This window comes from Heterocephalus glaber, unplaced genomic scaffold (genome assembly GCF_053883595.1).
Source record: "Heterocephalus glaber isolate CG9 unplaced genomic scaffold, H.glaber_assembly_v1.0 deba00001550, whole genome shotgun sequence".
In the NCBI taxonomy this organism is placed as follows: domain Eukaryota; kingdom Metazoa; phylum Chordata; class Mammalia; order Rodentia; family Bathyergidae; genus Heterocephalus; species Heterocephalus glaber.
The window spans coordinates 13,450,151-13,465,252 of record NW_028258343.1 but is presented as its reverse complement, the minus strand read 5'-3'; the positions used below and the strand labels follow the sequence as shown (position 1 = coordinate 13,465,252).

The 15,102-nt window shown below is 39.4% G+C and overlaps 1 protein-coding gene across 3 annotated transcripts in view; it reads right to left on the bottom strand.

Annotated features, from left to right (window-relative positions):
* The window catches only part of Med23 (mediator complex subunit 23), a 47,518-nt gene that overhangs the window by 21,763 nt on the left and 10,653 nt on the right, over window positions 1-15,102 (bottom strand). For 2 of the 3 annotated variants that reach the window (XM_004845993.4, XM_087190111.1), the window contains 6 exons: window positions 13,360-13,455; window positions 12,803-12,820; window positions 7,599-7,799; window positions 5,165-5,308; window positions 2,227-2,372; window positions 779-1,024 (listed from right to left, as the gene is read on the bottom strand). In XM_004845993.4, the coding sequence (XP_004846050.1) occupies window positions 779-1,024; window positions 2,227-2,372; window positions 5,165-5,308; window positions 7,599-7,799; window positions 12,803-12,820; window positions 13,360-13,455 (851 nt within the window). The remainder of the gene's footprint in view (window positions 1-778; window positions 1,025-2,226; window positions 2,373-5,164; window positions 5,309-7,598; window positions 7,800-12,802; window positions 12,821-13,359; window positions 13,456-15,102) is intronic. The other variant, XM_004845994.4, reaches the window with a different exon arrangement.

Here is a 15,102-nt window from a genome sequence, read left to right as displayed (position 1 = left end):
GCCCAAGTGCCCATCAACTGGAGACTGGATAAAGAAAATGTGGTTTTTTAATAAAGTGAAGTACCACTCAGCCATAAAGAACGAGAAGCTAGAGACATTTATAGCTAAATGGGTGCACAATGAGGCCATACTCTTAAGTGAAATAAATAGGATACACTTGTATATTTGGTTTAAAAATTAAAAGTGTAAATAAGGTTCAGATGGTATAATTGATAATGTGAAATACGAAGAAAAGGTCTAAAGGAGTAGGGGAAGTGGGAAGGGTAGGGGAAAGGAAAGAAGGGAAAAGAAAAAATATGAGAAATGGAAACAAAGTCTTTGTAAATAGGGAAGGGTGGAGGGGCTGAAGGGAGGGCAGGGGAATGGGGAAAAAATAAGAACTAAGATACACCATGTAAGGGTACAAGATCCCAATGAGGAATGTAACTGTATTTTATATGTACCAATAAACTTAATGAAAATATTAAAAAAAAAATTTTATAATGTGTATTTCATATGAAAATTTATGGCAATTATTTTCTTCATTTGTATATTGTAGAATCGTAAAATTAACAACATTCATCTTTATAACAAAATAAATCTAATTTTTTTTTGGTACCAAGGATCGAACTCAGGACCTTGTGCTTGCAAGGCAGGCTTAGTGCCACTGTGCTACATCCCCGGGCTAAATCTAATTATTTTTAAATGTATCTGACTATAAAACTTGCATGAACATGAAACCAATTTATACTATCCCAATAGCAATTCCCAGACATGAAGCCAAATAAAAAGGACACACCTCATTTTCGCATGAACTGTGAGGGAATCCAGAAGGTTCATTGGTAAGGGAGTTATAGACCCTGAAGCCAAACAGCTCGTTCCAGGGAGGGGTATCCTCATAATTCCATTTCCATAAATAGTTTCTACCAGAGCACCCATGGGTAGCGTGAAACATTCTGAATTTGTAGAGTATGCATTACACAGCAGGGCAATTTTATAGTCATTCATCTGCAAGCTTTTATTTCGAAGACTTTGCTGGAGGAACCTAAAAATTCACATTCATTAAACAAAGACTACAATTTCCACAAAGTTCAAACTTGCATTTTAATCTTTATTTTTTGAGACAGGGTCTCCCTATGTAGTTCGGGCTGAGCTTGAACTCACTGTGCAGCCCAGGCTGGCCTCAGTAACCCTCCTGCCTCAGCCTCCTCCAAGTGCTGGGATTATAGCCATGCACCACCACAGCTGGCCTTAACTTGCAGGTTTTTTTTTTTTTGGTACTGGGGATCAAACTCAGGTCCTTGAGCTCGAGCAGCAGGCAGCGAAACCACTGAGCTAAATCCCTGGCCTGTTGACTTGCATTTTTAAAAGGCTCAACTTTATGTAAGTATTTACTAATGCTACCGTATTTTTATTCCTATTACAGGTTTTATGTGAAGTACAGAGTGCAAACACGTGTAAAAGCTGGGTAATGTTTCAGAAAAAATATAATTACAAGTTAAAAATTAATGGATATTTTGCGAAGTATATATAATATACAAGCACTATATTAGGCTGTTTCAGAGAATGAGGAAATAACTCACACATCCATGAACTAGGCTTCTGTTTATTGTCTATCTGCTTAAATACAGCATATGCCTTCATTATAGGTACCCTCACAGGTTACAGGTTACGGTTGTCTCATAGGACGAAAGCAGATGAGAGACCCTGCCCACATGATGGTCTCATCTGAGGAGCCTGGCGGGAGCTCTGAGGGGGCTCAGCTCTTCCCAGCATCCTCGGCGGCAGTCCAGTGCTATCTGGGAAGGGCATCTCCCCTGGGTCCTCACCGCTTAGGCAGACGCATACAGCCCCAACAGCTCAGCTAATCTCAGTGGCCCAGAGTGAAATATGTTTTGTCATCAAGCTCAAATCCTAAGCACTTGAGAAATTTCATGTATTTTCATGTAAGTAAAAGTTAAGGCCCTCAACTACACTTTAAAATACAACAGATAAAGACCAGTCTTTAAATAAAAAACCCCAACTAGACACATACATATGGATGCAAGCACGATTAGCTCATCTGCTCATTTCTTGATACAGCTTCTGGTTAATTCTCTGGTTCTGACAGACACATTCAATACGCAGCCTCGTATCCAGTGAGTGTGGGGGCCTTTCCAGGCTCCTCACAAACACTGAGACCAATATTAGTTTATCGTCCTCTGTTTACTAAACAAGAATGATAACCATCAAGCAAAAATAACTTACTCATGGTGAAGTTTTAGCGAATGAGGGATTGGAATCTGTAGCGTGGAGTTGTCATTTTGGGCTTTTCTGTTGAGATGAATCCAAATACAAGTCATTGCAAAGGCATGAGTTGACTGGGGTTTGTTAATATCAGGAACTGGGATATACTAAAAAAACAGCAATTAGCATGTTGTAAGAAAGACAGTAATCCTTTTCTGACATATATATTTTAAATATCCTATTTTAATCTAGCCCCAATGGTTCTTTATTCAATAATACAAATCATACAATATACATATTATAATACAAATAATACAGTAGCAGCCACAAAATTTTAAAACAATTACAAGACCTTTCATCTGGCCTGGCTTGACTTGCCAACAAAGTAACAGAACCTACTACCACAGAGCATACTCAAACAAAAATCACTTAACATTAAAAAAAAAATTAAAGACATTAGTATGAAATCTTATTAAATGTGATACAGGAGTAATCGAAAATATGCTGAATTTTAAAATTAAAAAAGTCAGCACAGTGAAAAGACACATTGCCAAGAATGTTAGGATAAAAAAAAAAAACAATGTTAGGATAAGTGTGTCCAAACCAAGGGAGAATATCTCAAGGAGCATTAACAGCAAAGCGTCTTTCACTGTAACAAATTTTTAAAATTAAAACATTCACCCTATTTTTGATCATTCCTTGATGATCCAACATTTGTGGCAATTTCTGTCAAATAAAAACATTCTGGCATGTCCTCACCTACTTTACTGCCTGGATCTGGTACCACACAACTTGGGGTTCTTGCCCCAAGCCAAAATGACCATGAAAGGGAAACATTCTGAATGGGTAGGACATGGAGGCAGCCACACAGTGCAACTAAAGACACCCAGGAGAGAGCCTCCAGAGCCACTCAGTAGGATGATGGGGTGTGTGCATTCAAAACAAGAAATATTTTGAGGATAATGAATGCCATCATGTTTCTTACTGTAACAATTTTTTTTGTAAATTCATCATATTTTTTATCATACCACATATATTGAAAATATAATTTCTAATGTTTTAAAAATAAAATTTACTTTAAAATGATATATAAAACACAAAAATTGCATCTACTAAGGGGGTCCCGTAGGGTTCTGATACACGTATACATCATGTGAGGTTAAACGTAGCTACCTCTTCTAACATCAACCACTTCTTTATAGCAAAATTACTCAACATCATTCCTTCAGGTTTTCTGAGATACACATACCTGATTGCTCTCTCTAGTTATCCCACTGGGACTTCTTACTCCGACCTAGCTACAACGCTGTTATCTATTCATTCATCTTTCCCCCTGCCTCTTAAAAGTGATCTGCTTTCCAAGAAAATAAAAATCTAGTATGTGGTGGACCATGCCTGTAATGCCAGCACTCTGGGGGGCTTAGGCAGAAGAATCGCAAGTATGAGCTCCTTGGCAAGACCCTGTCTCAAAAGAAATAAAAAAGGAAGGAGATGCAGCTCAGCAAGAAGTCCCTGGTTTAAATCCCCAGTACCAGCCCCCAAAATCTAACGAATGTGCAGTCTAAGTGACTATCATTAAACATACTGAATATTAACGGGTGAAAGGATATGGATGCCTAGAATTTGCTTTAAAATTGTCTATAATTAACAAAAAGAGAGAGAGAAATGAAACAAGAATATTTCTAGGTGATGCATTTGTGGAGGTTTACTGCTCTATCCACTCTATTTTTTGTGTGTGTTTTCCATTAGAAATATTTCTTTAAAAAATGGCAACCATATGGAGATACCTCAAACAACTAGGACTAGAGGTCCCGTCTGACCCAGCTATTCCCCTGCTGGGTGTCGTCCCAAAAGAATTAAAAGAATCATACCACAGCGATATATGTGCCCCCATGTTCATAGCAGCACAATTTGTAATAGCTAAAACTTGGAAGCAGCCCAATTGCCCATCATGGAGACTGGATAAAGAAGATGTGTTTTTTCTATAAAATGGAGTACTACTCAGCCATAAAGAACGAGACACTAAAGACATTTATAGCTAAGTGGATGCACATTGAGGCCATACTCTTAAGTGAAATAAATAGGACACATATGTGTAAATACCGAAGAGTTTCTCTGGTGTGAGAAACTGAAAGTGTAAATAAGGATCCAAGTGCATAACTGATAAAGTGAAACAGGAAGAAAAGGTCTAAAGGAGAAGTGGAAGTAGGGGGGGTAGGGAAAAGAAAAGAAGGGAAAAAAAAAAGATACGAGAAAAGGAAAAAAATGGAAACAGTCTTTCTAAATAGGGAAGGGAGGGCAGGGGAATGAGGAAAAAATAAGAAGCAAGATACGTCATGTAAAGGTACAAGATCCCAATGAGGAATGTAACTGTACTGTATACCTAAAATGAACCAATAAACTTAATGGGAAAAAAATGGCAACCATCAAAATATTCAACCACACTTTCATCAAATACTTCACATAACAGAACACTGGGAGGAAGGCTACTGAGGTTCACCGGACAAACCGGAAATAGGTATTGACAGACACTTGTCTCGGCCATGCAACAGTGTGTATCGTTCAAACAGTATTAGTCCCTCCAAAGACTGTAGACTGACCTAGAACTAGACAAAGAGTTCATCACAGTAGATCCCACTGTGATTTTGGATAAGCTGTAGAAAGAATAGTTTAGGGCCGGGGATGTAGCTCAGTGGCACAGCACCTGCCTGGCAAGCACGAGGCCCTGAGTTTGATTCCTGGTACTAAAACAAAAGGAAATAAACTAGTTCAATCTCTTTATAAGTAAACTAGTAAAAAAGACTGCCCAAGAAGTGATGGGGTTAATCACAAAATGGGAAAAAAAACTCACCCTGATCCAGTGCTTATTTATTTATTTTTAACAATATCCACACTGAAATCCTTAAACACGGTCAGAAGTAATTCTATCGTCCCACTGTTAACTACCAGTAAAACTTACCTCTTTCTCTGGGTACAGGAGATCAAAGAGCTTCATGACAGGGAGGAAATCGGCGAGGGCGTTTTTCTGAATGCTCCCCGAGATGAACTGCAGGAGAACCCACATCAGATGGTCTCTGCCTTTAATCAGTCCACGCCCCGCCAGCTGCAAGAGATGGGAAGCAATGGACGAACAGCTGCGGAAAGCCAAAGGGTGTAGTTGTCCTTTTACAGGAAATTCCGGGCATTATAGTCTGGATCTTAAATGTGCCCAAAGCCCCTGTGCTGAAGTCTTGGTCCTGAGTAGAGCGCTGTTGGGAGCCCATGGACCCGCGGAGTGGGCCTCGAGGGGGAAGTCAGGTCTCACACTCACTCACACTCACACACCTGCCGCCTCAGCCCCGCCCCCGAGAGCCACAGCTGTCCACTGCCATGAGGCCGCTATGATGCACTGTCTCCCCACAGGCCCAAAGCAACAGAGCCAAGAGCCACGGCCGGCAACCTCTGAAACAGTGAGCCAAGCACATCCATCCTTGCAAGTTGTTTGTCTCAGGTATTTTGTCAAGAGCAATGAAAAGCTGGCTAACACCTGGTTTTTGTTCTCAGAAAGTAGCATTTAACTTTGGAGCTTAGTAATTACTTATTCTCAAATAGGACACACCATATAAAGCCTGCTAAATTATATCATTTTACATACATACATTAATATTATACATACACATACATGTTTCTCTTCTACTCCTCAAAACAACTATGTATATGAAAAATTCAGTGTTTCAGAATATAACTTAACTGATCATGTGCATATAAGAATCAAGATCCAACTGGGCCTGGTGGCCTAGCCCTGTAATCCCAGGACTCGGGAGGCTGAGGCTGAGGACAATCGCCCCAAGTCTAAGGCCATACTGAGCTACACAGTGAGTTCAAAGCCAGCCTGAACTACACAGTGAGATCAGATCCTGTCTCACACAAAATAAAGAAAAATAAGACAAAAATAACCAAGATTGATATGGGACAGTTCTTACTAAAAATATCTCATCCAAACAAATACTTTATCATACCAAAAGAATATAATTTTTAAAATTTAAAATCCTCAAGGACTGGTTATCATAAAACACTTTTCCTGGTTTACTGAGATTAAAGAGAAACCAATGATGAGGCCAGGGCTGCGATGATTCAAGCAGTTTAGCAGTGTTTACAAAACGCTTTCTGCTTTCCACTCAATACAATGACCGATGTCAGAGAGAAGTCACAGACATCACAACATCCAGCTTGCTCCCCTTCAAGATATCCATAGCCTTCTGACTAAAGCCAGCTCTTCCTGAAAGCTGACTCGCGCTTAGCCTTCTCCTTGCTTTCGTCCTCCACACAGGAAGCACGGCGCAAACCCGTCCCATGCTCTGCTGTCAGTCACCCGGTCCTCACCCGCCCTCGCACCCCTGACCTCCGGGGCTCTTCCTCTCCCTCCTGCACTAGCCCTTCAGCACCTCCTGCTGGCCCACAGCAGGATCTCTCTCACTCATTTCCTCGGCTCTGGTGCTGCCTATATCCATACCCACTCTACCATCTTTCTCCGGGGCCCTTAGTAAAGTTTACAACCTATATATAATGAAGCCACTCTTCTCCTCAGTGCTGCCAAAAGAAAATGGAAGCTCTCAATAAATAAACAGATTGCAATGGGCCGGGGATTTAGCTCAGTGGTGCCCCCGCCTGCCTCCCAAGTGCAAGGTCCTGAGTTCAATCCCCGGTACCAAAAAAACCCACCAAACCTTAACACATCAAATAAACAGACTGCCTAAGTTCTCCATGTCTCTTCTTGCCTCCCTATCTTCCTACCACCACCATTTCCTCCTTTGTGTTTTTCTTTCCAGTTCCCACACATCTCCATCCCACTCCAAATGATGATCTTACTGCTAGGAAAATATTTTGCTATTTTCTCTTCTTGGCAAACGTCAACATGCTTCATGTATCAGCGTAAAGCCAGTCATGATGTCTTTATTAGGGACTACTCCCTCCCAGGCCTACCCAGGAAAACATGTTTCCACAATGCCAACTACATTATAATCAAACTGTTTATACACACAGCTTCCCCTCTAGTGAGGTGCTCCCTGGGGTACTATAGGGCATTTTCATGTTGTATCCCCTGGTCCCTCAACTGTGAATATATAGAATGAATGACTGAATCCAGTAACAAGAAAGTAAAAAAATAAGAAACCATGGAAGTCCTGAACAGGACAAAAACGAGGGCTCCAACTCCTGCCACTTCTTTCTCTTTTTGGGGGGTACCAGGAATTGAACTCAGGACCTTGAGCTTGCAAGGCACATGGCACCACCACTGAGCTAAATCCCTGGCCCAAACTCCTGCCACTTTTGAAATGATGAGGCGGTGCCCGCACCAGTGTAAAACGCACTAATCAACAGGTGAAGCGGCTCTGGCCACAAGATGTGGGACATACCTTCTGGTGAAGAGAGAGGACCATGTGTGGAAAGCTGGCAAACTGGAAAAGCACAAAGAAAATGAGCTGGCTGGAGAGATGCTGCCACAGGAGTTGGCTGGTGCCCCCATCGTCAAACTTCTCTTCGGTCTCGGACCGCTCCATGGCATACACCACCAGGTCCACCAGCTGGTCCTCCAGCACAGGGCAACGCTGCTTGTGCTGTGGGGCAGAGATTGGACACAGTATTCCACAAGCCTCCCGGCGGGCCTGAGCAACACCAGTAATGGCATTAAAGTACTAACAGGCTGAGAAGCATGGAATGAGGTTGAGCTCAGGAAGTTAAGGTTAGCTTCAGTCTATTAAAGCTGCATCGTGTCACCTTAGCACAGAGGAGGAGTTTCGTGAAAAAAATCATTTTTAGGTCTCCCACAAAACAGATTTCCCAGTAAGTTTTGACTTCTACAACAGACATCACTCTTCCAATTTGACAAAGGGCACAACACAGTGGAAAATTTTATTTATTCTTTGGAAAAAAATAACTTTATAAGTCACAAAAATGGGAAAAACAGTATTAATTTTGTAACTGAGCTCAAAAGATGAAAACCTTAAGTTTCCAGGTTTCAACTAAGAGAGAACAAATAACACAGTATGTCAATCTATTTATTGGAAAGTAACAACCTACAAATTTACAGAGATAAACCTAAGTAGCTGTTTTTCAATGTGTGGTTACAATCCTATTAAAATTAAAATTTCCTCCCCAATTAACAAAAAAATTCATCTCCCAAGTTAATCTCAGCTCTTTCCCCTCGGAAGGCAGACATAATGCAGCTTTAATTTTAAATTAGATCATTTTAAAATCTAAAACAAGAAAAAGAATTGAGTTTAAACACTAACAATGAAAATGCAACTTCCCTTTCTAGAGGCAAAAAGGTTTGTGATTTTAAAAAGTGTTTTAAAAATATATATACTTTTTTAACCAAAAGAAATATGTTAAGCCACTTTTTAAAGGCCATTTATTTTTCCTTTAAAAATGTATGACTTAGTAGCAGGCAGGTGGAAGCCTTTCAGTGAATACAATTACTAATATAGATGCTTTCCCCTGGACTTTAGATGTAATTACCATTCTTTTGCCATGAAAAAGGGATATGATTTCTTTAAATTTAGAGAAAAAAGTGCAAAATGGGGACAAATTTGGAAATCAACAAAACATAATGGATCGCATCCCCTTTTGCATGCTCTTTGCCAGCTCCAAATCGTAAAGCTCCGATATAGCTGCACTTTCTTCAAACATGCAGATACAACAAACATCTAACCAAACAGGAAGCATCAATGGTTGCTTCGTATTCTTCCCCAAACACAATGCCATGATCACAGTCCAACCACACTGCAGGTTTACAAAGAGCAATATTAACACCACCAGGGACTACAGGACTGTTCCTCCGGGTGTAACTGTCGTTACGCAGCAGAGCAGAGTGCAACAGACAACACTACAGACTACTTCTGAAGTCAGCATGCAAAACTACTGTGTACAGGGCTTGAAATTCACTAGTTCTGCCAACCACCAACAACCTAAGAGATGTGTCAGACAACACAAATTTAGAGTGAGATCATTCAAAGTATACAAGAGTCAGAAAAATTTGTGAAAAGAAATAAAGCCAGGATTTCCAGTAGGAATTTTTTATGAGAATTTGCTTCTAGTTTGGCAACTAACTGATCTGTAATCTAGTTCTCCATCCTAGGCGGTCACCTATCGATTTACTTGAAGAAAAAAAAGAGCACACTAAATAAAACCAGTATTCTGCACCTGAATCACTCTGAAGTTTCCCTTTTTAGTTTTAGCCACATTTTTTTTTTTAAAAAAGAACTAGGTTTTCGCCTGTTTTTCAAGTATATCATGATGGTCAAATGGTTAATGATTTAAAGAGGAAAGCAAAAATACTAAACTCTTGACAAGGTAAGAACAACTGGGAAGCTTACAGTTAAAGCTGATGATTTTTCAGGGTATGCCAGCCACGACTCAAGATTCTCCCCGACTTTTCTGGTAAAGCCCTGGTAGGTCACGGTAGCTGGAGAGCTATCAGGATTAACTATAAACTTCCCAGGGAGTTTTTGGATAAAACCAAGGATATTTCTCAAGCCAAATTTAAAGACTGCATTAAACATGTTGCTTTGTTTTGATAATATCAAAAAAGTCTACAATATAAAGCAATCTGAGCTGCTACTTTGGAAAAATACCTTTTGCTTTAATTTGCAATTATTAAAACTAGATACCTAAAATTAAGGCTCTTTACCACATAGATTGTTTTACAAAGTGGAACAAATGAATATTTGTAAAGCAGTTTAAAATCTATGAATAAAATTATCAGTCACTAGGCTAAGCTATTCTGCAGGTCAGCAATGCCAGACCTCTGGCTATTTACCTCCTGTTTTCTGAAGGCATCGGTCAATTTAAGGCTGCAAAATACTGACATGTAGTGAAATTTTCTTGTTTATATCATATCTATATGTATATTTAGTTAATGCCTGTTTTAACAAGAATATCTAAACTCAGTATTTTAACAATTTTATTTCTGTATCATACCCCAAATTGTACTGAACACAGTTTTGAATTTTCAGCTTTGGTAAAAGCTAAACATCAGGCACAAGTCACTAAGGGAAACATTAACATCAACCTTTACTTGTTCTCCCAACTCCTTCCTACTACTACTTCAACTGGCAAAGGACAGTGGTTTTCGTTCTTAGTATCCGATATCCTATACTGAGTGGCACTGGACATTTTGCATGTAAGCAGTCCTGGTACCACTTTGGCAGTGAAAACTTAACATACTGCACTAAGAGGGCTGGACATTAATTCAAATCACTGTGTCAGTGCTCTACATCAGTTTTAAAGCAATACCTATTTGGGTTAAGTTTGGGATGGAAAGATTTCTTTTAATGGCATTTATGAATTCTCTGCTTTACCAATGGGAGCTTCCAATAAGAACCAGAGCCTGATGTCAGTTAAGAACTTTCGAAGTTATTTTCAAGAGAAACTGAGTGATTAGTTTGGAGTAAACTGTCTCATGGTAGCCAGAGTTCATGCACACCGCCTAAGAGCCAGGGGAGTGTATCTGATTTGTATTAAACAGCATTTTTTATTCAGCAGAAAGCAATACAAACTCTCATATATAAACACATAAAAGATTTTTCCACTGTGAGTTGAAGTTCAACACTCCACCTTGTTGGTCACAGACCTGGGCTATTCATGGCCTGAATGTCACCAATTTAGAATTTTAAAATACAGCCCAATTCCTACTGGAAAATGCAATATGACAGAGCTTAAAAAGTTTCAAGCTTCAAGTAAATTATTGCATTGCTAGAGAAAAGACAAGAAAGTATAGTACAAAGTACAGTTCTGTAATGATAAAAGTTGTGGTAAGATGATTTGGTTATTTTTAATCATATGCTTCATATATTATATGTTCTCATCTTTTAAATCTACTTTCCAGTAGGTGAAAATAACATATCATCAGTTTAGCATATTATCTTCCATCTATGAGTTCCCCTGCTCAGTTTCCTATGAAAACAATTACTGATGAACTGTGAATTTTTGACAATGTTACACTACAGTGGAACCACTATTAATGTTCTGTCAGCATTTCCATTATAAACTTTATTTTTTATGGATTTATGTCTTAGTCATAAACTTTTTTTAGGTTGAAACTTGTTATTGAAATGATCAAATCAGAAATATTCTTTTTGGAATTATTTTTGTTAATTTCCTTTTTGAGAAGATCTGCCACCCAGAAGAAAAGCAAAGCTGTGGACAGCTAAAGATATCTGGGGGAAGATACTCGCAGCTCAAATGACCACGAGCACATTTCTCCACCAAACTGTAAAAAAAGTTGAGTCAAGTATGACTTAAGGTTCCTAAGAAAAATTGCTGTTGAGACATCGCATGAAGCATTCTTCCAAAGGCAGCTGAATACTTACCTCTAACCCAAGAGAAAGCTGGTCAGAGTTAATGACTTGGTAGGTATTTAAGACGTTAAAGTGGTAGACTACAGGGGTAACTGTCAGGTACTCTAGTGGCGAAGCAGTTTCAGTGTCACAAGTACAGAGGCTTGTCCAAACAAGGAGACTTGGTCAATTTTTCAGAAGAAGATACTTAAAATAACAAAAGAGATATTGCTACTGGGGTGAAGTTTGGCATGCAAAGTTTCAACACTGAGCAAGTTTTATGGCCAAGCTATATGTCCTTAAAAATAGGGCTTTATAAATGGAAGCACTGGCACAACCTTCACTATAGTATTGCAAACAGGAACGCTATTTTATATAACCTAGAAAAGAACGTCTTTTTAAAAACAAAAAGCTGGTCTGTTTTAATATGTTGGGCTCAAAAATTTTTTACCAAAAAGAACTGGAACCACTATTTTGCTTAAAATCTCAAAGGTGAAAAGTCCTGGAACCAACTTGGGAGTGCACAAGAGTTTGGCTGACGAGGTGTGGCCGTGGTGTCGCCCCTCCGCAGGGGGCCGCAGCTGACGAGGACACATCCGGCAAGACTGACAGAGACCGGCGTGCGTCCAGAGGTGTGGGGTCACCTACAGATGAGACGCTCCTCAGTCAATCCCGGGTCCAAAAAAGCCTTCCCTGTATAAAGTTTACCACTCCGATTTTTACAAGCGGCATATCTATTCAAGTGCTTTCCTTTTCTTTTTTTGTTTTAATTTGTTTTTGTTTTCAGGCAAAGCAACATAAGCATTTTTGTTGTGGTTTTGTTTTAGGAGTCTGGAAAGACAGAGGCTACCCTGAATCTTTCCATCTTGCAAATTCCATCAGGCTAACATTAGCCCTAAAGCAGGAAAACAGTAAAATGGAGTGGGAAGGAAAAAGAACCCATCAAAAAGTGACAGGCATAACTGAGTGCCAGGTGTTGTCTCTTTCTTAAAAAAAAAAAAGAAAAAGAAAAAGAAAAAGAAAAAGGAAAAAGGAAAAAAAAAGAATATAAAAAAACAAACACCAAAAAAAAAAAAAAAAACCACAAAAAACAAAAAACAAAAACCATCCACCAAAAATAACTCTCATATCCCAAGAAGAAATGTTTTTTAGTGGCCTTGGTCTCAGCATGGTCCTGCCAATTTCAAGCCCCGACCATACACGTATTCTCTAAATGGAATCAGTGGCTACAAAGCGGCCAGCGTATCGTTAGTCACAATACAACAGTAAGGTTGTGAACGTACCTGAGCAATGTTCAAGGTCTAGAGCATTGGAGGGTGGGCAGGACAAGACAGGACAGAACAAAAATAAAGGAAGAAAAAAGAAAAGACAAAACAGTGACTATGAGGCCAGCCTCAAGGAACCCAGAGTCAGCACAAACCCTCCCACATGTTAAACCACCAAAAGCAAACAAACACACCAAAAAAAGAAAAAAAAAAAATCAGCAAGGCGGCCACGCTGAAGGTACCAGGGTTATAAAAATAGACACCCCAAACAGCAAAAAAGGGCAAAAATTATGGTTCAGTCATGTGTAGGTTTCTCTGGCAAAAGGTATACTTGACACTGGCCTTATAGAAAAAAAAGCAATGCAAAATAAACCAACTTTAAAAATATCACCTTTTTAAACACTCTTAAAACAAGATATAAATGATAGAAATAATACATTGTTCGATACACTACATACTTCAAAAAAAGTCACCAAAGAGTTCATAACTGTTTTGCTCAGTCAGCTACAGCAAAGAAAAGAGAAAAGAATAGGCAGATTCTATGCAGATTACACTAGGTTTCCAGCATACAGTACCTGCTTATTTAAACCTAGCATATTGCAGACCATATCCCTGGAATAAGGCTGCTCCAATACATATCTCAACAAAGCAGTCTGGGGTTCAAACAGATCCTTTAAAGAAAATGAAAAAAATTATTGCTTCAAGAGAAACACATATGCTCATTCAGATTATTTTCAATTGGACTTAAAAATCTTCTAAAGGTATTTGTTACCTTCCCACAGTAGGCAGAATCTAGTGGGAAAAAATTACAGGATTTTGGTGCTTACAGTTCATCTGTTGATGACAACTTGACAACTGAGGAAGTTACTCAAGGACACACAGAAGGGAAAATAAAGATTCTAGCGCCATGTCCTTCAACCCTTTCCCTAGCGTACTGCCTACTCTACCTCCCTGAAAACATAAAAGGCACACATTTCTCAAGCTGAGAATCTCATGATGTCCATTTATATAAGTTTTGGTGATAATGGCTCTGATAAAGAAGCAGCCTCATTGAGATTTCTGCTTTCTTTCTGTGAAAACCGAAGTCAATTTTCCACAAGAGTCTAGGTTTCCAAGCTTGCAAATTCTGATAACCAAATGCAGTTTATAAAAAATACCAGAGAAAGGGAGGGAGAGGCGCTTCATGGACTGAGTTTTAAGACCATCTTTGAAAACTGTCCCGTTGTAATGGTGAGGTAAAACCTTGGAATAGTTACTCCCTAATTTCTTCAGTTTCTTTTTTCTTTAAAATGGATTCTTATCTGGCTGTAGTCGCTCCATTCAGCCCAGTTTCCAGAATGTCTCAGGATTCTGCATCTTTCTTAACTTAAAAAGTGAAGTATCTGTGAAGGAGGACAGGCACATAGCATTCACTTCAAGGACTGGTTTAAAAGGTTCCTTGGGTCATTTTAAAGCAGAATTACCAAGGTTCTGTTTGACCTAGTCTTTACAGCAAGAGTTGATTTAATGTGGATACATTTGTAAGAAAAGGATCAAGTTGCAATACGTATGACTATATTATGTACTGCAAACATATACTCATTAAAAATAAAAATTAAAAAAAACCCAAAAACACAAGAATAAAGGTTCTATAGACGATCCAAAGTCACAATTAGCCGGGCTTGGTGACCCACACCTATGATCCCAGCACTCGGGAGGCTGAGGCAGGAGGATCCTCGCAAGCTCAAGGCCAGCCTGGAATACATAGAGAGATCCTGTCTCAAAAAATAAAAACCAAAAGCAAAGTCCCAATTAAAAATGGAAAAAAAAAAAGCAACTATACCCCGAGAAGTAGTAGTTCAGTCAGCAACACTGCTGATTAATGCAAGAGTCTAGGAGCGCTGCTCCTCAAAGGGAACGTCCAAATTTCTGTGGTCCCAATAGCACTTCCCCTTCCCTTGAAAATTAAATGTCAAAACGTGACTCCCAATACAATACCATTAGTTTTAAGCATCACTGAAAGGAATTATATGTTCAGAAATCTAAAGAGGGAGGGAGTTTTCCAACTCTCTCCTATAAGAGAAAAATATAAATATTACTTCTAAATTAGGAGAGGACAAATGACTCGACAGCACAGGGATTACGAGTGTGGATTCGGAATCAGACTAGTTCCAGTTCTGCTCTACCCCTTTTTGAATGTGGGGCCTTGGTCTGAGTCGATTGAAAATCTGAATTCTCTATCTCCAAGTACTTGGCCAGAGGCGAGCCGCTAAGAACGGACACTCATGACAGCACCGAGCAAGGAGCAAGGTGCATCTGGACTTCGGAGCAAGGCGACA